The sequence below is a fragment of the Eptatretus burgeri genome, chromosome 6 (assembly GCF_056783735.1).
Source record: "Eptatretus burgeri isolate ZD-2024b chromosome 6, Ebu_testis_v1, whole genome shotgun sequence".
Lineage (NCBI taxonomy): Eukaryota > Metazoa > Chordata > Myxini > Myxiniformes > Myxinidae > Eptatretus > Eptatretus burgeri.
In genome coordinates this window covers 4462769-4490391 of record NC_140966.1, presented here as the reverse complement: position 1 = coordinate 4490391, position 27623 = coordinate 4462769, and the positions used below count along the sequence as shown (strand labels likewise).

General features: G+C 42.9%; 2 protein-coding genes across 2 annotated transcripts in view; one reads left to right on the top strand and one right to left on the bottom strand.

Annotated features, from left to right (window-relative positions):
• The first annotated feature begins 350 nt into the window (after positions 1-350).
• On the top strand, positions 351-26686 carry LOC147024150 (sorcin-like). The gene is made up of 8 exons (XM_085883774.1): positions 351-462; positions 3638-3682; positions 3784-3853; positions 7585-7628; positions 8816-8963; positions 11577-11690; positions 26147-26205; positions 26574-26686. Exons 1-8 carry the CDS (start codon positions 397-399, stop codon positions 26598-26600), a joined length of 573 nt encoding a protein of 190 aa, XP_085739900.1. The 5' UTR covers positions 351-396; the 3' UTR covers positions 26601-26686.
• The window catches only part of NOP58 (NOP58 ribonucleoprotein), a 47334-nt gene continuing 46083 nt past the window's right edge, over positions 26373-27623 (bottom strand). The window contains exon 15 of the mRNA XM_085883773.1: positions 26373-27540. Within this exon, the coding sequence (XP_085739899.1) occupies positions 27484-27540 (57 nt within the window). The 3' untranslated portion in view covers positions 26373-27483. The remainder of the gene's footprint in view (positions 27541-27623) is intronic.

Below are 27623 nucleotides of genomic sequence, written 5' to 3'. Positions count from 1 at the left end.
TTGCAAACCTTTCCTCCTTGGGTCTCCTTTTTGAAACAGTCAAGACAGGGAGGAGCATGATGGAGGAGATGGATGGCCTGGTTGGGGAGAGGTGGTTGGGTCGGTTCGACTGGTTGAACGACATTTCACTTTGGCCTTGAATGATGTTGAACAGATCTCAATTCATTTAATGAATCTGATACTTTTTCAAATTTATGATCGGAGTGCAAGAGACCTGAACCCCAACTGTGGGAACAACGACCTGATAGACAACATGTGAATGAAAATGATGGGACGGCTCAGTGTCTTGAAAAAGGGATTGGAAAGAAGAAATCATTTATTTATTTATTTATAAGCGATAGCATGAGGGTGTGGTTGTGGGCGCGTGCGCGGCACACCCGGATCCCACTTGCCAGGATGCGCGTGCGCAGCACACCCGGATCACACTTGCCAAGACGTTGTTGTACAGCCATGTCGGGATACGTGAGTTAGGGATGTACGGATTGCCTCCTTCTGGAGACCCCTCCGTATACCCGCTTCTGTGCTTCCTTTTCCAGGCTTCGCATGGGATATGCTTAATTACGTTTATTTGTGCACGGAATCCTTGAATCGATGATAATAATGTAATTTTTAGGTTTCTGACAAATACAGTATTAATTACAAGAAGGGCACTCGGTAGAGCACATACCTCCGCCACGTAATGCCTGATCCAAGAGAACATATCTGGCCCAATACATTTTTGAGATATTGTGCTATATATCATTTTTAGCCCGACCTCTCAATGGAGAAAATTTGGTGGTGGAGGTTAAAACTGATTACTAAAGGACGTTCTATTTATTTGGGGTTGGAACGAGCAGAATATTTGAATCTTCTGTCTCACGCTTCCCACCAAATGTCACGCTACTTGATACATAACCCTTCCCTTCCCATTCTCATGTTCTCCAACCACGACCAACACCCACGCTCCCCAAAACCGAACGATTTCCTTCCCCTGTAACTCCCCTTTGTTTCGACGTCAACAGAGCTTGAAAACGGGGGCTTGTATATTTTGGGGTTCTGTTCGTCCGTCCGCACTTTACATCACCGCACCCCTACATACCATCTGAAATTATTATTTATTATTGGGACCACCACCGACATACCACCTTGAATTATTTAGGAATAATTTATTAGGACCACCACGGACATACCGCCTTAAATAATTATTTACTTATATACGCTTTATTAGGACCACCACGGACATACCACCTTAAATAATTATTTACTTATATACGCTTTATTAGGACCACCACGGACATACCACCTAAAATTATTTATTTATATTCACATTATTAGGAACACCACCAACATACTACCTTGGATTTCATAATATAATAATTTAAAAATTTCTAAAAACATGTTTTGATTTTGACATTATGGAGTATTTTTTGCGGATCGGTGACAAAAAAAAATCACAATTCAATCCATTTTAAATTCAAGCTGTAACAAAATGTGACAAAAGTCAAGGGTTGTGAATACTTTCTGAAGACACTAACTAGCACTGAAGATGATATACACTCTCCACCATAAAAAAAAAACCTGTGCACTTGATTGTTGTTCATGTGATTTATTTGTAACACCATGGGACACAGGTGAGGTGTGAAAGTGTGACAGAGATAAATGCTGAATAATTACATGTCCATTTCATTGTGACCTAATCAGGTAATCCTGTGTTGTGGCAAATGTTTTCTAATATGGAAGTAACAACCTCAAACACAGGTATATCTACCTCAGGCAGCAACCACTTCGTTGCATTGTCGTCGCATCAACCTAACCATGTAAACAGTCAAATCGGAGCCTGAGGAATGGTATTCCACGCCCAAATTGACTCCTGTTCCAGCTCATCGAGGGTCTGTGGCTGTCTCGGCTTGGTTCGAACGTGACGATCATTGATATTCCAGAGATGTTCAATTTGACTTGAATCGAGCGAGATGGCAGGCCAGGGTGTCGTGACATTAACGATGGCATTGACAAAACGTTCCTTGTTCAAATGGCCATTACCAGGGGCCATTATCATGCGTAAAGATGGATTGCTGGGCCATGTTGTTGATGGATAGATAACACAAGTTGCTGTGACATCTCACTCATGTATCAATCTGCCATAAGATTGCCATGGATATGGATCAAGTGGTTGTGAAGGGATTCGGAAGTACCAACTCACATCATGACACCACGTCCAAAATTTGTGGCTTCCTCGATATAGATTGGAGCATATCGCTCATTGCGTATTCTGTTGACCCCCATGTGGCCATCTTGCATTTCAAGAAGAAACCTGGGCTGTTTTTCACTTAACGTAAACACTTGCCCACTATCTCAGTGTCTATCGGACGTGCTGATTTGACCACTGCAAACATGCTTGGATGTGTCGCGGTGCAAGTATTGGTGGTTGAATAAGATGACGAGCATGAAACCCTGCATTATGCGGACCCCTCAAGATGTTATTGACACTTATCCTGTGAGGTCCACGGAGTACGTTTGGACTACTCTTCACAGTTTGAAACCGATTACATAAATGGGTCGTGTGAATGTGTCGGTCCGAAGTGGGAGCCGTTAACCTGGGACGTCCATTTCTTGGCATAACTCTTGTTGATCCTGTGGTTTGACATCCTTTGAGGTCATAAACACTTCCTCTCCTCACGTTGGAGCCTTGCAACATGGCTTATGGAAAAATCCTGCTTCAAGGTGTCCAATTATATATTTGATTCCTCTCATTTTCTGACACATGCGGCATTGTAATGGATTAGTACATCCTTGTTAACTTGAATCAAAAAAATTGAAATCACCGATAGTTATTATCTCCGCCACCGAAGGTGGGTGGAATCTATGTTTTCACCCCTGTTTGTTTGTTTGTCTGGGAGAAGGATATCTCAAAACGTTTTATGGACAGATTCGGACGAAACATGGTGGACAGGTTGGTTATGTGATAAGGACAAAGTGATTCGATTTTGGTGAGGATCAGGATACGAGACTTTTTTAAAGTGATTCTTCACCATTAAGAGATAGGACAAAAACAATATATAGCAAGATATTTCAAAACGTTGTGAACGGATGACAAAACTTGGTGGATGAGTTGAGGTGACAAGAAGATCCAGATCTGGTCTTTCAGTGGGCAGCAAAATGTAAACTGTTCACCCTGGAAGTGGTATGTTCTTTACCGAGTGCTGTTATAGTTAAATAGTCCAAACAGTGTTTTTTGGATGATCGATCCACACGCCGGTATCTCAGAAATAATGTTGTGAATATGCTCAGAATGCCTCGTGTCACCTCTAAAAACCTGAAGGTTCATGGGTTGTACGTGCTGAACGATTATCACGAGGTAATTACGTTACGTGGAAACTTGCAATCAGGTGTTCTGCACATCCCTCGTGCCAAAAATCCACTTGGAATGAACAATGGAGCAGTCAGTCCTTCAATAATAACATCATTTCTACATGTTTGGTTTTTTATGGCAGACAATGTAAATCACATGTTCATATCACAGCTGGTAACTTCACCATCAAGGTTCAATTCAGTACATCTGGCAGGATATTTACAGTTGTGGTTACATATTACAGAGAATCAAATTATAACGACACCACTTCTCCTTCCCTCACACCCTCCCTTGTATCTGTAACCACAGGGAACTGATCCACTTTGGGTGTATTTTTCAGCTGTGGCTGGCCAGGTAAGTTTTGAGTTCAATCCAAGTGGAACTGAACTCCTCTTTTGAAAATTGCTTCTTTCAGCTGAAGCATGGTGGTAATAATTGTGATGCTGTTGTGACAGGATGGACAAATCGATGCTGAAGAGCTGCAACGTAGTCTCACCAGTTCGGGAATCTCGGGCAATTACAAGCGTGAGCATCAACAGGGCTATTTAAGTTGACGTCACATTTCCCATCGGGCATGTGTTTCCGGATCCACAAGGTTTCCCAGTCCACCATGTTTAATGGTCTGCGATGTTTCTCGATCTGGCATATTTAGAGTACCATTCCCAATCAGGTACACGCCGGTTTGCACCATAAACATGACAGTTCTTGCATTAAGTAAAGTCCGTTTACTCAGCTCTGTTAAATAGTAACATAAAATGAAAATCATTTGTGTGTTTATTTGACTTCGATGCACTCCTGAACCACCGGACGGAAGGAGTTGAAAACTGATGGTTATACGTGGGGTGTGCACGGGAAGATATAAAACATTTGAAAAATTCATTCTCCCAGATGTTGGAACTGCAACACCAAACATCTTTTAATATCGTTATGTGGAAGGGAGGAGGGATGGGGACGAAGATAGATTGTCGAAAGAATAGCTTGGTCCATGTGTTCGCATCGAGTAGCATTACTCTTGTATCAGATATTTGTCTAGAGATAAGTCGTTTTGAAAAAACGTGCACCGAGGATGCGGTGAGCGTCCATTATAGAGCAGAACAGAGTAAGGTTGTACCATGCAAAACATCCTGTAAGCAGGCAAGGCCAGTTGAAGGACTTTGGGCAAAAAGGCATGCAAAGTGCTGCACACACAGCCATGGAATGTCCTTGATCCCCTAAAAGAGGGCTTTGCATGGCCCCAGAAAGAGCCAATTGGCTGGATGTTGGTACCTCTCTCATTAGCCATGGCACTTTAGCAAATAATTGATTTGACTGTATAGGACTGACACAATCTGTGAACTTTCTGACCCACATTTCTCCCAACAGCAAATCCTCCCTACTTCTGGACTTGGTGGTGATAAACTTTCCCAAAAATGTTTCCTGCTCTTCCTCTGCTCCCATTGGTTTATTTGATCTTATGCTTGTGAGAGTCAACATGTCTCTGGCTATTCTCAGAGAACAACCTCAGTGCTGACGAGTCTGACAGTTCACACAGACAGATTGGCAAGGAGTGCAAGCAGGCAGCAGCCATCTCACTTTAGGATTGCTCTCCCATATCAACCGTCCCTGATATTAAATCAGCCTGGCAATTCTTCCACACAGACCTGCTCTCTCTTGTGCACAGATCCATCCCATGACGTATTCAGCCATCCGACACCCTTGTTTCTGCCCATGGTACACCGAATCCTGTGGTGAGGCAGTTGCTTTGAAACACCATGCCTTCTCTTACTGGAAAGCAAATCCAACCGAAGGCAACCTCAGATCATTCCACGAAGCCCACAAGAAGTGTGTGTCCACTCTAAGGAGAAAACGACATCTGTCCAGTCTCAAGACTGAACGTTCAACATTGTCTCACGCCTCTAAACCTGGTGGTGTCTTGTTAAGTCTGTCTCCGGTGTACGCTCCCCCTCTATCCCTTCCCTCTCTTCAAATGGCACCACACTCATCTCCTCTCGTGAGAAGGCTGAATGTCTCAATCATGTGTTTGCTTCCAAATCTTGTGTCCCTAACCCCTCGCTCTCCGTACCCAACTTATCCAGTCACACCCAACTGCTCCTGGACTCTATCTTTTGCACCTAAGAATGGAGAGAAGTTTCTGGCAACCCTTGAAGTCAACCGCCATCACTGCATTACACAAACAAGGTGCAAAACCCAATCCCCTCAACTGTCAGCTTACTGCCAATCATCAGCAAAGTCATGGAATCAATCATCACAGGTGACATAAAATCCTAAGTTTTCTCCAATGGTTTCATCTCTAATGACAAATTTGGATTCAGACCAGGTCACTCCACCTTGGACATACTGCTTTAACTCTCCCAACAATGGATGTACTGTATGCCCTCGATGTGAGTCATGAGATCGGGGCTGTCTCTTTGGACATATCTGGAGCTTTCGATAGTCTCGCATCCCGCCTTGCTCTCCAAACTCTCGGCCTACAGCATCCAAGGCCAAGTCCACACGTGGTTTATGATTTCCTCTACTCTCATAGCGAACATGTGGCTCTCAAAGTAATCCTTTCATCTCCTCTCCGTATTAAGGCTGGGGTACTTCAAGGAAGAGTTCTGGGCCCCATCCTATTCCAAAACTTCATCAATGATCCCTCTGGCTCTCTGGAAAATTATATTTACCTATTTGCTGACGACTCCACCCTTTGCCGTGACATCGCTCATCCTTCAGACAGGCATGATGCAGCCTCTTCCCTCTCTTCAGACCTTGAAAAAAAAAATCACAAGCTGGTCAAACACTGGGAATCTAGGTCTTTCAATCCTGACAAATCTCACACTCTGACTCTCTCCCTCTTTGATATAACTGCATGGCAAACCTTCCTAACCACTTCCTCAACAATCCTCTTGAAGAAGTTCAATCACTCAAACTCTGGGTCTCACTCTCAGCCATGATCTTTCTTGGGCAAACCACATTTCAAAGTTGGCTTCCAAAGCCAGTATGCCAAATGGGCATCCTCTGTCGCACGAAGTCCTTCCTTGGAACACCTGAACTCCTATCTACCTTCAAGGCCTTCACCTGCAGCTTGACAGAGGACTGCTCTCCTCTCTGGGCTGGCACCGCTGCCTCACACCTTGCTCAACTTGACGCCGTGGAAGCCGAGGCCTTCAACATCACTGGAATTGGAATCTCCGGTGCTAAAGCTGGGTCTATGGGCTTATCACTTTCCCATCACAGAAGTGTCAGTGGTCTCTCTGTCTCCGACTACCTCCTTTCTGGCCTTGCAACCTCTGCTCTTTCCCTGCTTTATCCCCATCAGGTTTCTGCAGGGCGTACATGGTCCACTGGCAATGCCTTTCTGGTGAAACTCTAAAATTCCAGAATCACTGCTGACCTCGACTCATTCATTCCTCTTTTTTTCTCTCCACCTGTGAAACTGCACAACGTCTAGTCTCTTCAATCTCATTCTTCTCTCCAGTCCTTCAAGAAAGCTTTTCACCACCATTTCAGATCATCCCCCATCCTAAACCATGAGATTTTCTACCCCTGTTAACTCACCCCTCCCCTAAGCCAACCTCTTTCCAAAATTCCAGTTTTTCCTTCCTGCAAATTTGCTTCTGTATTTATCTTGTCCGCCCATTGCGTTCTCTCCTGCCCCTCATTCCTCCCCCCTTCCTTTATTTGCCCAAGTCTCCCTCAACACTGGGGAGGAGGTCAAACGTTTAATTACTTGAGAACATATGTGCTGCATGCTCAAATACAGAACAATAGCTGATTTGATTTAGTTTGCAGCAAGTGGCTGCTGTGCTGGGTAGCAGTATTGCTGGGGTGCAGCTGTGCCGCTGATGCAGTTCCCCTGTAGTTGAGAGCAGGAATTGGTAATTTGACCAGAATGCCAGCGACAGCTTGCCTACTCTTCACAAAGAACACCATCGGATCTTTAACGTCCATAAACTAATGCTGGCAGTAACGTCCATCCGAGGAAAGGCCATACATACAAAACACTGAGATGAGAGAGTTTAGAGCTGGGCCGAGTTTCGAACCCAGGCAAGACAGCTCAGGTGAGTGCACATACCTCTCATGGCTAGACTATCCTGCGTGCCCAGAAAAATAGCTATACAGTACTGACAACACAACAATTGCTGCATGTGGCCAAAAAAAAAAAATTCAGCGTTGGAACAAAGCACTTCCACTTTGCAAGCTTGAATTTAAGCAATGTAAAAATGTACGGGTGAAAGTATTTATTGACTTTTTTCTCTATAAACCTTTCTTTACAGCATTTTGCTACGAGACTTGCAAGCTCATGCTGGCCATGCTTGACGTATCCTTTTGAAGAACGGCAGGACACCTCTATGTTCTCACTTAAAAGCAGTCTTGTCATTGGTTCCCTAAAAGTATTTAACATCTGTTGTTCTGATGACTCACCAGTAGGAAGAGTTGCATTGGAGAAAATGCTGTACTTTGTATGTATGTTGACAGAATGGTAGCAATACCATCTGCCTTTCGTTGTGTCAAAATAATCCATGATCCTCTTCATGAAGATAAGTACCCTGTTTAATATATCTGGTTGAGGTCATTTGTAAGTGAGGGTTAGTCCCATTCGGTGGGAGCATTTGAATGTGAATATGGCACAGGCATGATGGGTCAAGTGGCCTTGACCTGTTCCTCAATTCTCTTATATTGGTAAGAAAGCATGACATGAATGACAGTCTAAAAATCTTGTGGTTTGAACTCCAATGCAATTATCAACAATCCTGCTCCAAATAAAACAAGTAATAAATACATTTTTTTGAAAAAGGATGGAGAGATGGGATGCCAAAACATACAGGTGGTAGACAAAAAAAGAAAAAAAAGGACCACTGGATTTGTAGCTTATCTGGGCCCGAGCCTAATGTTGGAACAAAAATTTAGTAGCATTGTGACTGGAGGTTCTGCAAAAGAATATTTTTAAAGGAATTAAAGCGATTTTCCCAAAAGTTGACGAAGTGATCAACAGGACCTCCGCAATTTAACATCCCTACCCTGGCCTAATGATGTAACCCAAATTTGGTAGCATTCTGACTGGTTGGTCTAGAGAAGAAGATTTTGGAAGGAATTTGCGTGACCGCCAGTTTGACACCGTTCCAGTCATCTGACCGGGTTGGCCTCCACAATTTAACACCAGGACCCTGTCCTAATGTTGCACATAACCCAGGTTGTTGTTTTTTTTTTGCCTATACTGAGCAGTCAGTTGCCTTTACTCCGCCCAAATAAAGGTAAGCGTCAGAATGCTTGGAACAAGATTGCCCGTCGGGCGAAGGGAGGGACAGTGCCATTTTTATTCTCTGAAAGAAAACATACCGCAATGTCACCAATAATTACTTTGTTGCACAGCTCAGCTTCTTTCTTCACCCAGTGATGTTCCCAGAGGGAACGGGTATTTACTGCTGAGTCAAAGGAGGTTACGCATTCTTACGGATGAATGCGAACACACTACACTGCTGTTCCTTAATATCGATGTTCAAACAGCAAGACTGCTCTGGGTCTATGGGTTTTGAAGAGTTCAAGAATCTGTCGGTGGCTCTCAATGGCTGGAAACAGCACTTCGTGTGCATTGATGTTGATCGTAGCGGAACTGTAGAAGAAGCGGAACTATCTCAAGCTCTTGCTTCAATGGGTGAGTTATCAGTTTTATTACTTTTTCACAAGAAGATGATAAAAAAGGGGGCACATCTAATTTTGAGCTGCTGGTCGGGGCCCGAATCCTCACCCAACTATCAATTGTGACGACGGTGCTTTGCAGGCAACATCAATGAATGTGCTGTCCCTCGAAAGTCTAAAAGGATGTGACGTTGGGTGTCCGATCTGTTTGCATTTCCTGGTGGACATCAAAGATTCTATGGTGTCCTTCACAATGGGATCTTTGACATCCACCAGCCAATGTGTCAGTCCATCAATGTGGGGCCTTACTGACTTACAGTATGTTTAGCAGACCCACCATAATGAACATTTTAATGTTATATCCTCATAGTCCACAATAACAAGATGAATTTATCCCAATAAATTCAGTATTTAAACATCATAGTCTTACATGAAATTGGAGATGTTTTATTAACGATGTGTATACTCGTACTATGGGGCATCAGACTTGGTGGTGTAATAGTTAAAGTGTCTGCTCCGAGTCTGGGAGGTTTGTCATACCAAAGACCTTTTTTAAAATAGTACATGCTGCTTCCTTGCTTTACGCGCATTATTTAAAAGGATGGAGCATGGACAAACAATGCTGGCAATGCAAAGGCAAAAACCACCCTTTACAACCCTTGCCAACAAACTGATTTGGCAACACCAACACTCTATAAAAAGTATGGTACATCAAAATCAAAAAGAATATGATGGAGTAGGTATATGAGATGTCAATGTTTGCATATGAGTATTGCAAGTAGAAATGCATACCTTTTTTTAAAATCTTATATCTTTCCAAGGCCTATGGATAAGCTTTACATAGACCACATGCAGGAGCAAGACAGAAGGCAGAAAAAAATTGTAACCTATACACTGCATAACCACCGCCTGCGACCTAGACACCGCCTAAAAATTGTGACCTATACACAAGATGACGTGTATTTGAATGAGAATTGCACTGATATCGAGTAGACAATGGACAAATATACATGGTACGAGGTGGTGCGGGAGATGCAAAGTTTTGTAAAACTGAGAGTGAGACGAAGACTAAATTAATACAGTGGAAGCACCAGGCATCACCACCACCAAGGAAGCACTACATAACTTGAGACGTTTACACCCTCACCAATATGTCACTCATGATGCTCACACCTCTGTCCAATAGGTATTGCTAACCTGTAGCACATTAATGATGTGCCTATAGCTAACCTGTAGCACATGGTAAAGTTAACCTGTAGCTAACCTGTAGCACATTTTTGTCCCTCGACACTCCGCCAAGGTCAGAGACAGGGACATTTTAATGAGCTCCGTCCGACCAATCATCCGTCCATGTAGGTTTGTGTTCGTGATATTTCAGAAACCGTTGAACATTTTGCTTTCATCCTGCAGATATCTATTCCTCATGACATTATCTCAATCATATGAGATCACGGCTGTGATTGGCTGAATTATGTTGCCATGGCAACCGTCTCGGTAGCTTGGCTTGTGTACACTATATTTCAAAAACCGTTGAAGAGTTTGCTTTCATATTACAAAGATCAATTCCTCCTAGTTATTAAAAGGATAAACTGGAATAAAGCAACAATCATAACAATAGGAGAGTAAATGTATGAGAAAACCAATTGATGAGCACCAAATGCGAAACACATCAATGATTTTTCTGGTTCGAGGAAGTGGAGAAACACTTAAAAAGGAAAATCTCAATCTGATATCACCGATCAAGGACATAACCTTAAGACGACATTACTAAGCATATCTATAACATTTATTTGACATCACCAATCTATGATCAAAGAAGTGGAGAGCATCTCACCTTAATGTGATTGAACCAATCTAACCATAATGTTAAAGCAGGAATCGTATCTATGGGCTCGCAGGATGGCCCAGACACAGACACAGACACAGAACAGACACAGACACAGACACAGACACAGACACAGACACAGACACAGACACAGACACAGACACAGACACAGACACAGACACAGACACAGACACAGACACAGACACAGACACAGACACAGACACAGACACAGACACAGACACAGACACACACACACACACACACACCCCAAAGCTGTTTGGCCTGGGTTTGAATGCCAACAGCTATAAACTGTCATCCTGCTGTTTCACAGGTAGAGTAGTTCATCAATGTGTGCCGTCCCTCGGATGGACGTTAAACGTGATATCCCGTCTGCCGCCGTTAGTTGGTGGATGCTAAATATGCCACGGTGTACTCCATGAAGAATAGGTATCGCCGGCACCCTGGCCAAATTCCATATTCCTGCCCTAACTTTCTGGGAAGGCAATAGCAAACCACCCAGTATAACCCTTGCCAAGAAAATGCTCCATAATCACATACATCAGATAATCAGAAAACACCTCACATCAGAATTAGGAATCAGAATCAGAAAATTTGTATCTATAATGTTTATTTGACATTACCAAGCAATGATCTAAGAAGTGGAGAGCATCTTACCTGAATGTGATCTTACCGATCTAACCTTAATCTGATGGAACTAAGCACCGATGTAATTTTAATGTGACTAATTATGGTTCTAAGTGGTAGAGAGTGTCTAACCATGCTCTGCTCCTCACCCTTAACCAGGCTACCGGTTCAGTCCTGCTGTCATAAGCACAATCGTACGACGCTATGGTGAATCCGGAAAGATCGGTTTTGACGAGTTTGTTGCATGCTGCGTGAAACTGAGGGCACTCACAGGTATGGAGGAGCTCTCTGTCTGATCATACTTCAATATTTTAAACTTTTCCAATTATAAAATGGTGCAACACTTGTTGCTTAACCTTTCCATCAAGAGAATGCAGATATCACCAAACCTCAAAATATATATATATATATATATATATATATATATATATATATATATATATATATATATATATATATATATATATATATATATATATATATATCAATGCAAATAGACTACAAAAGGGCAACCAGCATACAGGATGCTCATCAACCACAATGCCCTGGAGGGAAGAATGGGACTGAACAGATTGGGGAAGTTGGTCCCACGGGTGAGAAAAGAGGAACAAATGAGTGGAGGTAAGCAGTGAACCTTGATTTTGGGAGTTTAACCATTAGAGGGTGACTGGCAGACTGTGTACACCCTGTGAAAACCTGGGAGGGACAGAGACAAGCAAGGGCAGAGGGTAGAAGACCAAAAAGCAGGCGGTAGAATACAGAGGCCACCAACTTGCCTGCAATGTGAAAGTAACAGGCGTAGACACTTAGCTTTGTCATGGGAGGTCCCAATGATTTTGACTGCCTTGCTTTCCAAGGCATCATTAATTGCAAGGTGTGAGGCAGGGGGACCAGCTCGAAGAAGAGTGGGGTACTCCATCAAGCTGCGAATGAAGGCCTTGTAAGTTATCAAAAATCAGACTGGCTAAGAAAAGCCATTGCAAGATAAAGGATGCTCAGTCGGTGACTGGCTTTGGAGACCATCTCGGAAATATGGTCTGCTCAATAAAGATCATGGCTAATGGTGAGACCCAAAAGTTTGAGTGACTTCACTCTTCAAGTGGTTTGTTTCGGAAGTAGATGGGAGAATTTGTCAGACGCTCCTTTTGGAAAGCCAAGGTTAGTGTGTGGGATTTGTCACAGTTGAAAGACTTATTCTAAGTGCTGGACCAGTTCCTGATTCTATCAAGGCTTGCAGAGAGGGAAAAGAGGCTGCTGCCTGCCTGTCTGAAGGATGAGAAATGATACGATAGAGAGTGCAGTCATCAGCAAAGAGATATGCAGGATTTTTCAGGGAATCAGAAGGATCATTGATGATGATGAGGTACAAGACATCTCTCGAGCCATTCTCAGAGACCAATCTCAGCAGCTGCATATCTGGCAGTTCACATAGGCAGCCATCACACTTCAGGACTCGTCTCCTCCATCTACTGCCCCTGATATTAACTCATTCTGGGAATTCTTCCACAGATAACCACAGAAACTCGCTCTATCTTATCCACAGAGTCATCCTTAACTAGACATATCAACTTACTTAGTCATCAGCAAGGTCATGGAATCTATCATCACAGTCAACATAAAATAATTCCTTTTCCACAACAGCCTCATCTCAGATCATCAATTCGGATTCAGACCACGTCACTCTACCTTGGACATGCTGCTTCTACACTCTCAGCAATGGATGGAGGCTCTCAATGTCAGACATGAGATCAGGGCCGTTTCTTGACATATCTTGAGCTTTCAATCCAGTCTGGGATCCCGCCTTGCTTTCCAAGCTCTTTGGCTATGGCATCAAAGGCCAACTCCACACATGGCATTTGACTTCCTCGACTTGCACCCGACATGTGGCTCTCAACAGAATCCTTTAATCTCCTCTCCCTGTCAAGGCAGGAGTGCCCAAGGCAGCATCCTGGGCCCTATTCTAATTAATCTTCATCAACGATATCTCACTCTCATATCCTCGTTATCTATTTCCTGATGACTCCACCCTCTGCCGTGAAATCACTCATCCTTTTGACAGACAGGCAGCAGCCTCTTCTCTCTCTTCAGACCTTCACAAAATCACAAGCTGGTTAAACAATTGGAAAATGTCTTTCAATGCCGACATATCTGACATATATCTATCTCTATCTCTATCTCTATCTCTATCTCTATCTCTATCTCTATCTCTATCTCTATCTCTCTCTCTCTCTCTCTCTCTCTCTCTCTCTCTCTCTCTCTCTCCAAAAAGACCGTCTGGCACACCCTCCCATCAACTATCTTAACAATCCTCTTGAAGATGTTCCTTCACTCAAGCTCTTGGGTCTCATCAGCCATGATCTTTCTCTGACAAACCACATTTAAAAGTTATCCTCCAAAGCTAGCCACTGACTGAGCATCCATCCATCCATCCATTGTTCAAAGTCCTTCATAAAACACCTGAACGTTTATCCACTTGTGAGGCCTTCACCTGCAGCTTGATGAAATACTGCTCTAGCCTCTGCATTGGCGATCCTGCCTCAGCTTGATGCTGTGGAAACCAAGACATTCAAAATCATTGGAATATCCCATGATGAAGCTGAACCAATGGGCCTCTCACTTTACCATCACAAACAGGTCGGTCATCTTTGTCTTCAACCACCTTCTTTCTGGTCTTGCACCCCTCTGCCCTCTGCATGCTTCCTCCCCCCCCCAAAACAAGGGTTTTGCAGAGCACACGTGGTCCACCAGCAACCCCCTTCTGGTGAAACTCCCAAAATCCAGAATCACTGCTCACCTCCACTCATTTGTTTCTCATTTTTTTTCCCCACCTGTGGAATAAATTTTCACTTCCTCTTCAATCCCTTTCTTCCCTCCAAGTGTTTGAGATGGCTGTCCACTTCCATCTCAGATCATCTGACAGTAACCCATCTCTCCCCACCCCACTTTTTCCTTCCTGAAAGTTTGCCTCTATATCCATCTTGTCCATCTTGTGCATCTCCTGCATCCTCCCCCACCCCTCATTCTTACCCACATCCCTCATTTTTTGTCTTCATCTATTTTGTGCCTCAGCCCTGCTGTTGACTTCGCCCCCCCCCACCCCCTCTCTCTTTCTGCTGTTCCTTTCGTTGTGATCTGTTCTGTGTTTGAGCTCCCCGAGCCTCGAATTTGCATACAAAAACAATCAAATGACTTGGCCCAAGACAGTGCCTTGGGGCACTCCAACCTTGACGGAGACGAGAGGATCCCGTTGAGAGTGACACACCGAATATGGTAGTGGAGGAAGTTTGTGATCTATGAGAGGAGGTGGCCTTGGATGTAATCGGCAGAAGGTTTGGAGATCAAGGTGGGGTGCCACACTATCAGATGAAGATATGTCCAGAGACATGGCCCTGAGCTCATGTCTGACATTGAGGTCTTCCATCTAGCATTAGGAGCATAGAAGCAGCATGTTCAAAGTGGAATAACCGGGTATGGAACCCAACTGATGATCTGAGATCTGTCGGTTGGAGAAAAGGAAGGATTTGATGTCAAATGCAATGATGGATTGATTCCATGTCAAATGGCATATAAATGGAAGCAAACTAAAGGCCTGTAGTTAAGAAGATCCATGTTTGCACCATGTTTGTTTGTGTATTGCAGTGATGTTGACTAACCCCCAGGGAGATGGAAACTGACCCAGAGAGAATGATAGAGTGAACAGTGCAGAAAGAACATGAGCAAGAGCAGCAGAGCAGGTTTTTAGGACACATGCACTGATGATGTCTGTGCCTTGTTGCCTTTGATTTTGGTCGGGCTGGATGACATGAAGGTAAACAATGCTCCCAAAAAGCATCTCATCGATAATATTCCATTTGCTAAGTAATTAATCGCTCATTCAAAATTTCATAAAATATTAAATCAATTGCAAGATAGATTGCTTCAAAATCCTTTGTATGTATCCACATTTTTGTTTTTTGACCAAAAATAAAGTGGGAGGGGGAGGGGAGGAGGAAATGATATGGTGACCCCATACTCCTCCAATAAGTGTGGGTATGCCCCCTCACCCCACTGATCAACGACCAAGCCAAGCAGCTCCCACAAGTCCTACTCAGGGGTGAAACAAACCTCCTCTTATGACTGGATAAATCATCATTATCATGTATCATGCTCGATACAAACCGTCAGTTCTGCTGAAGCAATTTCTTGGTGAGGATTACAATCCTGGATGGGTCATCACTCAAGATGCGGCTACTCGACTGAGTGTGCAGGAATTCATAATTTGTTCAGGATGTCGGCGATAGCTTGCCTACTCTTTGCACAGGACACCGTGGGATCTTTAACATCCACCAACTAATGCTTGCAGACAGGACACCAATTTAATATCCAACTGGATAAATCAAGCCCACTTTCCCAGTTAGTGGGTGAAAATTATTTTCTTCTTTTCAGCAACAGCTATTCTGCTTCCATCCATTAAAAAATGATAAAATAAATAAATTTTAAAAAGAGACAAAATTGAAGTTCATGGAAGAGCGAGGAGACGAAGTAAGAAGGCAACATGGTGACAGCAGGGCTACAGTCGGACAGAAGGAGGGAGATGAAAGAACAGGAGGGGAGGAGGGCAGGGAACACTAACCTGCAAGGGGGTTGGGATATGTCGGGTTAATGGGGGTAGAAAGGATCACAGCTTGGGATGGGCAATCGCATGACAATGACATGGTCGTGCTCTGCATGCTTTAAATACTGGAAGGAAAACTGCATTTTAAGAATCTGTGGAAATAAGTTTGCATCATTTTCTATCCATCCATCAAACTATTCAGGTGGAAGTCCATGCAAAGTTTCACCCTGGCCATGATTTGGTGAAAAATGCGCAAATCTGCTAAAAGCAGACTGGGCTACAGCGGAACTCAGAGGAGCACATACCTCCTCCAGGCTGAACAGTATACGTTTTGTATCCCACTGATAGGCCGGATCTGCATCCAGACCTGAACCAAAATCTAATCGGCTTGTTCTTGTCACCAACCCAACCAACTCATCCACTAAGTTTTGTCCGAATCCATCCATAACTTTTGAGATATCCTGTTCACAGACAAACAGAGGTGAAAGACATACCTCCGCCACCAAAAGTGAACGGAGGTTAACCAGAAAACATCCAAAATTACAAAGCCCACCTGCATCCACTTTGTACTCAACCTGAAGTTGATGAAAGCAGCAAAAAAAAAATTATTTTTTTCAAATTTTATCAATTTGTGTTCTCCATATTCTCAGCATAAAGGTTTGTTCAAAATTTTGATGACAAAAGCTGCAATAGTTTAAAAAATTAAAAAAAAAAAATAAAAGACACGGCCCAGACAAACACACCGATGCTCAAATGTTCAATAAATAAACACGGAAAGGATTTAAAAATAAATAAATAAATAAATAAGCTGTCTCGCAGTGGTGGACAGGCAAGTCAGATTTCCCCTCATTGTGATTGCCTTTTTGACCCATTATCAAGCTTCCTCCTATAGCACAGGGGAAGGCTTATTGCTGTTGTGGGGTTTGTTTCTACAATTGACATCCCCCAATTTTTTCATGGCACCACACAGTTTCTTAGACCTTTAAGAGTACTAAACCACTATTTTTAAAATCATTTTTCTTTTTCTTTCGTCCTGCACTCCCAACACTCCAAATTTTGAACATATAAATTTCCAAGCTGTATCGTGAAGCCGGCTGGGACTTTCAGAATGAAATTTTGCATCAATAATGCAAATATAAAGTGTGCGGGGTTGACCTAGACTTAATTTTTAAGGTCATGACCGAATTATAAACACGTTTTACACCATAACTCGACTCGGGTTTGTCTGATTGGAACAAAATTGCCCTCATTAGATAGCCTAGAGCGAGCCGCATTTAAGTTTAATTTACATCATAACCATCTGCGTTGAAGGTCAAGGTCTTGCACCCTCTTGGAGTATTAAACCACCATTAGGTTTTTCTCCTTTTTTTCTGCCAATATCCAAGGACTTTCAGAATTAAATTTTGCATCAACATGGAGAAAAAGACATAACATGTCATAGCTCCCGTGGTTTTAGTAATTTTGCTGTGTAGAGTTAAAGGGCTAGCTAGTCCATATTTACAATAATTTTGTGTGTACACAACTGACTTTAGTGGTCATGTGACATGGAAGACTGCATACAATTGGGTTATTCGGTCATAAATATTCATGATGTGGGTCATGCAGTTATATTGTACAAGACAGTTGGCCATGTGACATATGTATGATGTTTTTGATTGGGAATGCAAATTTTGCAAAGAACGGATTTAATGTTAAATCTTTTTGTGGGGGAGGGGAACATACTGAATTACACAAACAGTACAACATGTAATGATATTTATGCATCAAAGAAATTCTATAACTGTAAACAATAGAAAATTATCATTCAGTTGAAAATGCTGTCGGATTAGTTTTTGTAAACTGGACTTAAAGGTGGTTGGCGTGAAATTGAAGAGTAATCAGAATTTTTTTTTAAATTTTTTTCATGAAAGATGCTTCGAGGTGTAGGTATGAAAAAAAATACAAGATCGGGAAATGCATATCCGGGAACTGGTTGAGGATGTGTTCAATAGCGGGTTTGTTATTTTAACTAAAATGACCACCAGTCTACAATCTTTGATCAGATCGCAAAATAAAGTGAGGTGCATGTGTATGCCAACATGTACTGTGCTTACACCAAGTTTGAACAAAATCGGACCATGCATGTCTGAGAAATGGTTGGGGACATGTTTAAGTAACAAAGTGGGCGCCAGTCGCCAATCTTGGATCTGATCTCGAAAAAAAAACAAAAAATGACGTGCGTATGTAAAGCCATCCATCATTCCTTTTATGTGTGCCAAGTTTGAACAACATCGGCAAATGCATGTCCAAGATATGGCTGCGGATGGTCGGACGGATGAGACCTAAATCCATAAGCCCCCTTTTTTTGGACTAAGTCCAACGGCGGCTATTAATGGTAATAAAGTGAATGTGGTTGACAATTTTTGACCTTGACCTATTTGCCATGACCCAATTAGACATTTTTCACCACAACTCGACCAAGGTTTGGCTGATTGGAACACAGTTGCCCTTTCCAGACAGCCTAGACTCCTAGAGTAAGCCGTATTTACATCATATCCCTCCGGGTTAAAGATCAAGTCAAATGGCGGTCTGAAAGTTTTTTTGTTTTTTTTTGTCATCGCTCAATGCCAATGCTGAATCTCAAAGACCATGTGGCCTTCCAAGATGTTTTTGCATCATAATCGTGTACCTGCACTGATATTGTGCATCTGATATTTGTTTTGTGTCCTTGACCTACTTTTTTCTGATTTCATTAATTAACAAACTAGAACGGCACTTTGTCGTCGACTGATACGCGTCCGGCCTACATTATTGCATCGTTATAATACTTGTACCATGTCTGATTTAAATCCCTTCAGCTGTTCTCAAGTGTCACATTTTTACCTAACATGACCTCTCACGACAAAATCTAATCAAGTTCATCTTTGCATGATAATATATACGGAAACGAAGTTTGGTTAAAATCCCATCACTCGTTCACCAGTTAGCGCAGCAACAGAATTTTTACCTCATGGGAGCTCTTGACCTCGTAATCTAATCGATTAATCTTTGCATCATGATACATATTTGTACCGAGTTTGACTTGGATCCCTTCAGCCGTTAAGTTATTGCAGGAATGAAAAACTATCGTGGACACATGGACAGACAACCCGAAAACATAATGCCTCCGGCAACTTCATTGGCATATAAACACCTTTATCATCATAACTTGAATAATTCCCCTCCAATTTTCATGATGTTGAGTTTTATGAATAGATTGTAGATGGGGACACATTTTCTGCATTTATACTCTATGCTGAAATGTTGAAGTTCAAGGGTTTTTTTTTTATTTTTTTGGTGGTCCAAAAAAAAAAAATGGCCACAATCATTGGATCACTGGCCAAGGGTAAATCACAGGTGATCACCAAAGGTAAGTCTCCCACGGTCTGGGGGGAGGCTTACCCTTGGCAATCGCAGATTTCTAGTTCATTAGTGTTCTCCAAATTCTCATGAATGTTTGTTGTGAAAATTTGATGACAAAAGCGCAAATGGTAAAAATAGGTCCACTGGACCCGGAGCTTATCGGGGCCCTGGCCTAATGATGCAACCCAAATTTGGTAGCATTCTGACTGGTGCATCTGGAGAAGAAGCTTTTGAAAGAATTTACACAATTTTCTCAAAAATTTATGAAGCCCACCATTTCAACCTACTTAAAGTCATGTGACTGGACCGAGCTTTGCAATCCCCATTACTTCAGCAGCAGAACCTTACTGCCAAATTTCAACAAGATCGACCCAGTGGTTTGGCTGGAGAAGTCGATAGAGGAGATGGAGGGACAGAGGGTGCATGATGACAATACCTCATCTGCAATTCCAATTCCAGACAACCTGAAAATGTCATGCCCTGGACACACACACGCATGCGCAATTGCAAAACCCCGTCTCCTGCTGCACAGACTAACAGCTGGTAATTCAAGTTTCCACATGTTGAAGTGCACCAAATATCTGCAAAAAAATTCCCCTCTCCCCATCCTGCAACATTGTGTTAAAATTCAAGGATGTGGTTTGCTGATGCATTCTCTCAAAAACTATTACAACTAGAAAGGCACTCTTTGATGTCGAAACGTTGACAGGTAAACCTCCGTCCACATTATTATATCATGATACATACTTGTATCAAATCGAGTTCTCTCAACCCCTCTTCCTGTTCAGGTTGGAGTTTCTCAAGGTAGCGTTCTGGGCCGTGTTGTTTTTCTGGTTTTCATCAATGATCTCTCCGACTCTGGAAAATCCTCTTTATCTCTTTGCTGATGACTCCACCCTCTGCCGTACCATCTGTCATCCCTCAGACTGGCAAGTAGCAGCTTTTTCACTCTCTGCAGATCTGGATAAAATCACAAACTGGTCCAACACGTGGAACATGTCTTTCAATCCGGACAAATCTCACACTCTCACTATGTCTCTCCGAAACGACAGTTTAGAAACTCCCCCCCCCCTCCAATCTACTTTCTCAACAATCCTCTTGAAGAAGTCCTTTCATTCAAGCTTCTGGGTCTCACGATCTGCCATGATCTTTCCTGGGAAAGCTGCATTTCCAACCTGGCCTCCAAAGCCAGTCGGCGACTGGGAATCCTCCGTCGTGCAAAGTTCTTCCTCGGCCGACCTGAGCTCCTGACCACATACAAAGCTTTCGTACGCAGCCTGATGGAGTACTGCTTTCCCCTCTGGGCTGGTGCTCCTGCCTCTCACCTTTCTCAGCGTCACGCTGTGGAAACCAAGGCATTTCGGATCATTGGTATCTCCTGTGGTGAGGCTGAGTCTTTGGGCCTCAAACTCTCTCACCGCAGGCAGGTCGGTGGTCTTTCTGTCTTCTACCGTCACCTCTCCAGTCTTGCCCCCCCCCGTTCTGTCTGCGATTTGTCCCCACCATATTTCCGCAGGGCGCTCAAGGTCCGCCAACAACCCCTTCTAGTAAAACTACCAAAATCACGAATCACTACTCACATTAACTCTTTTTTCCCCACCTTTGGAATAAACTCCCACAGTCTCTTCAATCCAATTCTTCCCTCCAGCCCTTCAAAACAGCTGTTCACCACCACCTCTTATCTTCCCCCATCCAAAACCTCAATCTTTACTACCCCCGTTAATCCACCCCAAACCCACCTCCTTCAAATTGCCTGCTTTCCTTCCTGAAAGTCCCTGTAATGCCCATCTTGTATACCCCATGTTCCCCACCCTATTCCTCTCCCTTGCACAGATCTCCTAATCGACTAATGTCTCTGTTCCCCACTGTTTTGTCCTTCCCTCTCGCACCCCTCTTGTCTCATGCCCCCCTTGCTGTGCGTTGTGTGTTAGCTCTAATACGAGCTTCGAGAAGGTATACAAAAAAAAGTTTGATTAAAATCCCTGAACCCAGATTCAAAATATTAAATAATTCTGGCTGCCAGACCATTTTTCTGATCAAGTTGAAATTTAGAACACATTTTCCCCAAGACGACTAGATCATAATAGTAATGTTTCACGTCGATTGATGAAGCAGTTCGAGTTAAGATTTTCGTTAAATACAATATGGCTGCAGGACTGTGAGACCTATTAATTATTCATGAACACCCTGGTATCCCTAAGGATTGGGGAATATTTTGGTGAAGTTTCCCCTTGATCTGTCAAACTGTTCCGGAGAAGATTTTTTTAAAGGTTTATTCTTCAAAAAAAAAATCATAACTGCCAAACCATGTGACCTACGACATCATCGATGGAGAACTTTTTGTTTCTCATGGATAGGCTATCATTCCGATAAAGTTTTGCCTCAATCTATTCAGCCATTCAGAGATTTTAAGGTTTTTATGTTAAAAACAGAGATGCCAACTTTTGGAAATCAGAATTAGGGAGGATTTGCAACCGACACCAAATAATGTGCGCGAAGCGCATATCTCGAGCGCGGAGCGCTCGACCCTTGCGGCGGGGTCCAGGGCCCGCCTTAGGGCCCTGGAAGCTCTGGGGTTCTAGATGCTCTCGAGTGCCCTCTGAGCCCTATTTTGGAGCATTTAACATGTTAAGAATTCCCACTTTTTGAACAAAAAAAGGGGAAAATTGTGCACTTTTTAATGTTACATGTATGTTAATATTAGTAAGTTAGGGGACAATCAAAGATTAACAAAAAGCACAAAAGAAGCAATATTTTTCTTACCTTACTGGCTGGTACTACTGCTGCTTGCTTTTTCCATGGCAGCTTTGCTGAGTGACAGCTGTGTGGCTCTTTTAGCCCTTCTGATGATGTCTTTGCTGTATTCTCTCTGGTAGCAAGGGGTGCTATGAGCTGGTTTTTCAATTAAGAGAGCTTCCAGGGTTTTGGCACTCAAATTGGGACGAAATTCAGTATGATTCTTCCGTACAAGACTGAGTGCCCGCTCACATGATGCGTTCGAATGAGGAATGACCAAGATTCCCTTCATCACTTTGCTCAAATTAGGATACTTCTTGGCACCAGTGCAGGGATCTGTGAGCTGTGAAATCCGATGCCACTGCTCATCCACTCTCACTGTCTCAGTAGCAATTGTAGCTATGGAGGCGTCTGCCTGGTAGTGAGCGAATTCACTCTCAAGACTGTCTATGTCACTATCACCGCCACTGAACAGACAGGGGAATTTCTTGATGAAAAACTCCACACAGTCAAACCCCACTTCTTGGTGTAGCTTAACATCCAGCACCTGAGCATGCTTGGCTAATTCATCATCTAGCGGCCAGGTTTTGAAGATGTAATTGCAGGCTTTCACATAATATGAGCGAACTGCACTGAAGAAACCTTGGATGTCTGACTCACTCAGAGTGAAGGTGGATTTCTTGAGACTCCTTTGTTCCCTTATATACAGTTTGGCATCGTTCCAATCATGAGGTCCTCATCATTCTTCTGATGATTTCTGTCAGAGAAGGGTACATTTACCAGAGCAACCGATGACACCGATGGTTTCAAAAACCGTACGAAGATATCTTTCAGAAGACCATTCAATTCTCCGTGCAGGAGATGAATACAGGGTTCGTCTCTTTGGAGCAGAAGATTCCCCTTCTCAAAAAGCTTGTTAGCATATCGAAGGAAGAAACAATAGAGTTTTGTTTGTGGAGACAAGAACATCCTGTTGACACGTTTTTCTCTAGATTCCTGCACAGTGTTTGAGGAAGATGCGCTTTTACTTGTAGAACTCGTAGTACACTTAGCCGCAGGGCGATCACACTTGCGTTTACTGCCAGCAGAAGAGGTCAGACTCGTAGTACCAGATCCAATTTTACGTTTGAGGAGAGAGCTTGAGGTAGGTGCAGCCAAGGAAGAAGACCTCTGATTCGAAGGTTTTGCTGAGCTTCTATCAAGTGATTTGGCAAAAGCAGAACTTAACTTGGGTCCTTCTTTGCCTGTAGATGGGACTATCACAGTCTTTCTCGACTCTGAAGGGATCTGCTTTGTAGATGAACGTGATGAAGGGCCGGTGATGCTACCTGCTCTCAGCATTGGTTTTGGTGCTGTCCCTGCTGTCTTCTTCGCAGCAGATACTGCAGTGGTAGTGGTGAATGCTGCTCCACTAGTGCTTGATCCTGCAGTGCCAGTACTGGCAGTAGATACAGTGCCGTCCTTCTTGCTCGTTGTTAGAGTCTTGGCTGCAGTTGGTTGCATTTTTCTTCGTACTTCTTCTTTGAAGAAGAGGCGAAGTGGCTCCCACTGTTCAATCAGCCTGTCTAGGCACTGACCAAGGGACAGCCACCTTGTTGCGACATGCTTCAGAATCTTGTGTGTCGGGGCATCACAGAGTTCTTGCAGTGCTTTCACTCCTTTGACGCGTTTACTACTTTTGTCCAAGTAGTAGTAAATATCGATGAGAAAGTCATCTAATTCAATGGGTAAGGCCTGAGCCGCCTTCTTGGCCGTATTGTGCATCATATGGCAAGGGCATCCCATGATGTAGCACTCTGGACTTTGTTTGTGGATATAAGTAGCGACTCCTTTGTGCTTGCCCACCATGACAGAGGCATTATCAGCACAAAAGGAAACACAATTTCCCCGCGGAATTTTCCTGTCACTGAACTCATGATCAAGCAGTTTGAAAATGTTTTCTCCAGTGGAATCTTGTTTGCACGCAGGCAAACTTAGCAAACCTTGCTTCACAATCCCAGCACTGTTGTCATAGTACGAAATCAGGACAGGATATAGCTGGGCCTCACCACTGTCATTGCTACCATCTGTAGCTAGGCTAAATGGAGCTAGTCTAGCAATATCGGCAATAGATGAAGCAGTAACATTTCACAACTCACCAATTATTGCTGAAGTTTTTGTTCTTGCACATCCATACTTTGAAGCAACTTTTGAATCTGGAAACATCTTTTGAAATAGAGGTCCAGCATGATCTGAGACTGATATGGGCAAGTTATGTTCCACAATAAATCCACGAAAGAGAAGTTCCGCTCGGGTAACATCCTCTTCCTCGCTTGTCCCTTGTTTGGTGAAATAATTCAGAAGTGTACCGGTACTCGTGCTCGAAGATCTCTCCTTTGCAATGTCTGTGTGCCGTTTGCTTCCAACGTGCTTCCGAATATCATCGCGACCTCCGTGCTCAACTGAAATATCAACGCTGCAAACTGTACAATACGCATGATGAATTCCTCTTTCAGACTTTCGAATACACGGGTATTGGAGACTGTATTCGGTCTTGTACTTCTGAGACCATTTCTTGGTCTTCGTAAGCTTCTTTTCTGCCATTTCGTAATCAACATCGAGGGCTTGAAGCATCGGTAACTTCGAAGTCGATGTTCCACAGCTGCAGCGCGACTCGTAGAACTCTAGCGGCTGTTAAACACCGCACGGTGGTCGCGACCGCCGGGCTGGTACGGGGCCCAGCTGCATGCAGTGAGCGTATCGCATGCATATACACTGTGCATACATACCGCATGCACTGTATTGCACACATACCGCATGCACTAAATCTCAGTGCATGATCGCATAAGCGAGATCCAGACCCAATGTTTCGCTGCTCCTCATTTGAATTTGCAATTTTTTACGTACAATTTGGTAGCAGCGAACGTTATGGAGTTACCACATGCTATACGTAGCAGACGATGCTTTTCATTCAATTCTCATACTAGTACATTCTGATTAGTGAACAGTGCAAAAATATCAAAATTTCGGGAGGATAAGGATAGTGATCGTAAGGGCGGGAGTTTGGGTGAATTTTCGGAAGTCTCCCGATGAAATCGGGAGGGTTGGCATTGCTGTAAAAACAATATGGCTGCCAAACCACATGACCGATGACATCAAATTTTTTATTTTTTTTTAACCCCATAAAATTTAGCCCGAGATGGCCCTCAAAAATTTTCATATCAAATGGATAAAGCATTGGACATATGCAATTATGTCAAACAAAGCCACCTATGACATCAAAAAACAAGTGAGCACAATATACACCCGAACAAGAAGGTATATACAGAATTTTGCTACGACATGGAAAACAGCATCCTGGTTGCCATGGCAACCACTTTAGATGACGAACGTATGTCGCGACACACCGTCTCCAGTCTGTACCTATGTACCAAATATGAAACATGAAAGTTGAAAACTTTGGGAGTTGGAGTGTGGACACGAACGGACGGACGGACGACCGGTATCACATAATACGCCCCGATATATATAACGGGCGTATAAAAAATTCACTTGTTTCCCATGGTGAGTACTTCACAAGTGCCGAGTTTTAATGTTTTCCATGGAACGGTTTCAGAGATAGAGGTCCAAAGTTTTTCCTTTTTACCAACATGGTTGCCACACCACGTGACCAATGACATCATAATTATCACTAAAACATTCTACATGAGTAGTCACACCTATGGTGAAAATTGCGCCAATCGGATAAGTGGTTGTAGAGAAAACAGAAAACTATCATGGAGACGGATGGACAGACGGACAAAGAACCTGAAAATATTATGCTTCCAGCGACTTCGTCAGCAGAGGCATAATAAAATTCTGCTCTGCTCGTCTCAAGTTAAGGTGTTACAAGACGTGTCAACATGCTTCACCAAAGGGTCACACGTTAGGGCAGAGTGGTGCCCCTCCAATTTTGTGCCGGTAGAAATGCTATGAATCCAGCAAGATAAGACCACTAACTAACCAATGGAAATGCACTTATTCCCCATTTGCCATGCAGATCATTTCCGAAAACATGATGCAACCCAGCAAGGCAAAGCGACATTTGCATATGATGCTGTAAGTACAGTCCATACTTGCTTTGAAACCAAAGGGGCTTGGCAAAGGTTTAAGAATGAACTTCTACCCACATTTACATCACAATTATGGGAGATGGATTTTTAAAGAGTGTTTACAGTTAGAAATTAACTGCCTTTGCCAAAAAAAAGAGAAAAAAACAAGACATGTTTCTGTAGTTAAATGACAATTTAATTTTTTGAAAAAGGAGCAGGTCATTCCAATACCACACGAATAGATGAATCATGTGTCCTGCCACATCAGGAGCTTTGTTGTAATAAACAAAGGACAAGTTGTTTCATTGAACAATCTTCATAACTCGCCTGACTGTCTTTCCCAATCTTCACTTCCTACCCCCACATGTCTTTCAGTTTATTCAGTTAACCATGAGCTTATGAACTGCTCGAGGGGGAGACGAAGATAAAGCGCAATGAAACACTGGGTTTGTGGCAGTTGTGAAAAATAAACCTCCATTATGAAAGAACATGTCTGTCATACATCATCCAACAACAGTTATGGGGATTTATAAAGTGCCATTTATTTACCTACACATTCGGGCAGCCAGTTGCATAGTGGTTGTTCACATACTCAACGCAAGACAACTTTGGGTTAAAAAGCAAATGAACCGGATTTATTTATTTACGTCATCTGTGTTAGAGAAATTTTGAGAAAAACATATTGGAAAAGCAAAACAGTTTAAGACCAATCTTTCGGGAGGCTGCACCAGTGGTGCTTACTGTGAACCTACACTATATTGATCTATAAAATTGGTGAATATTGCAACTATAGCTCAAAAGTCTACTCCAATGACCGGGAAACCAAAGCAAATGTGAATGTAAATATAGGCCAGCAACTGCAGTTCAAGAAAAAGTGATCGGCAAGATGGGTTGGGTGAGCTCCTTACATACCTGATCATTCAAGCCTCAAGCAGGATCAGGAATATTTAAAGAATAATTTCTACAAAACTCTGCTGAAGGAGACAAACCAAGCAAAGCCTCAAACGTATGAAGAGACAATCCTCATGTGATTGTCAATGTCAAACAGTTAGAAATAAAAAAAAAATTGAAATGAAGCACAAAGACAAAGGAAGGAAGCGTGTTTTACAAGCAGGAGGAAAAACAAAAAAGTACAAACGACGGGATAAAACTATTTTAAAAACACTATGTACTATAGCAATATGAAGCCATTGCTAGTTCATGTAGCCTTGTTAAAGTACTGCCATTCAGGAATAGCTACACCAACAAATATCCACATGTCAAAGGAAATGATCCAAACCACAATTCATGGCGATTTCTCCTTTTTCTTCTTCTTTTTTTTCTTTTTCTTCTCTGGAGATGGCTGCAACACATTCGGTTCCAAAGTTATTAACCACTTACCAAACCGTCCAATTAAACTGCCCGATAATGCAAGCATCTCGAACG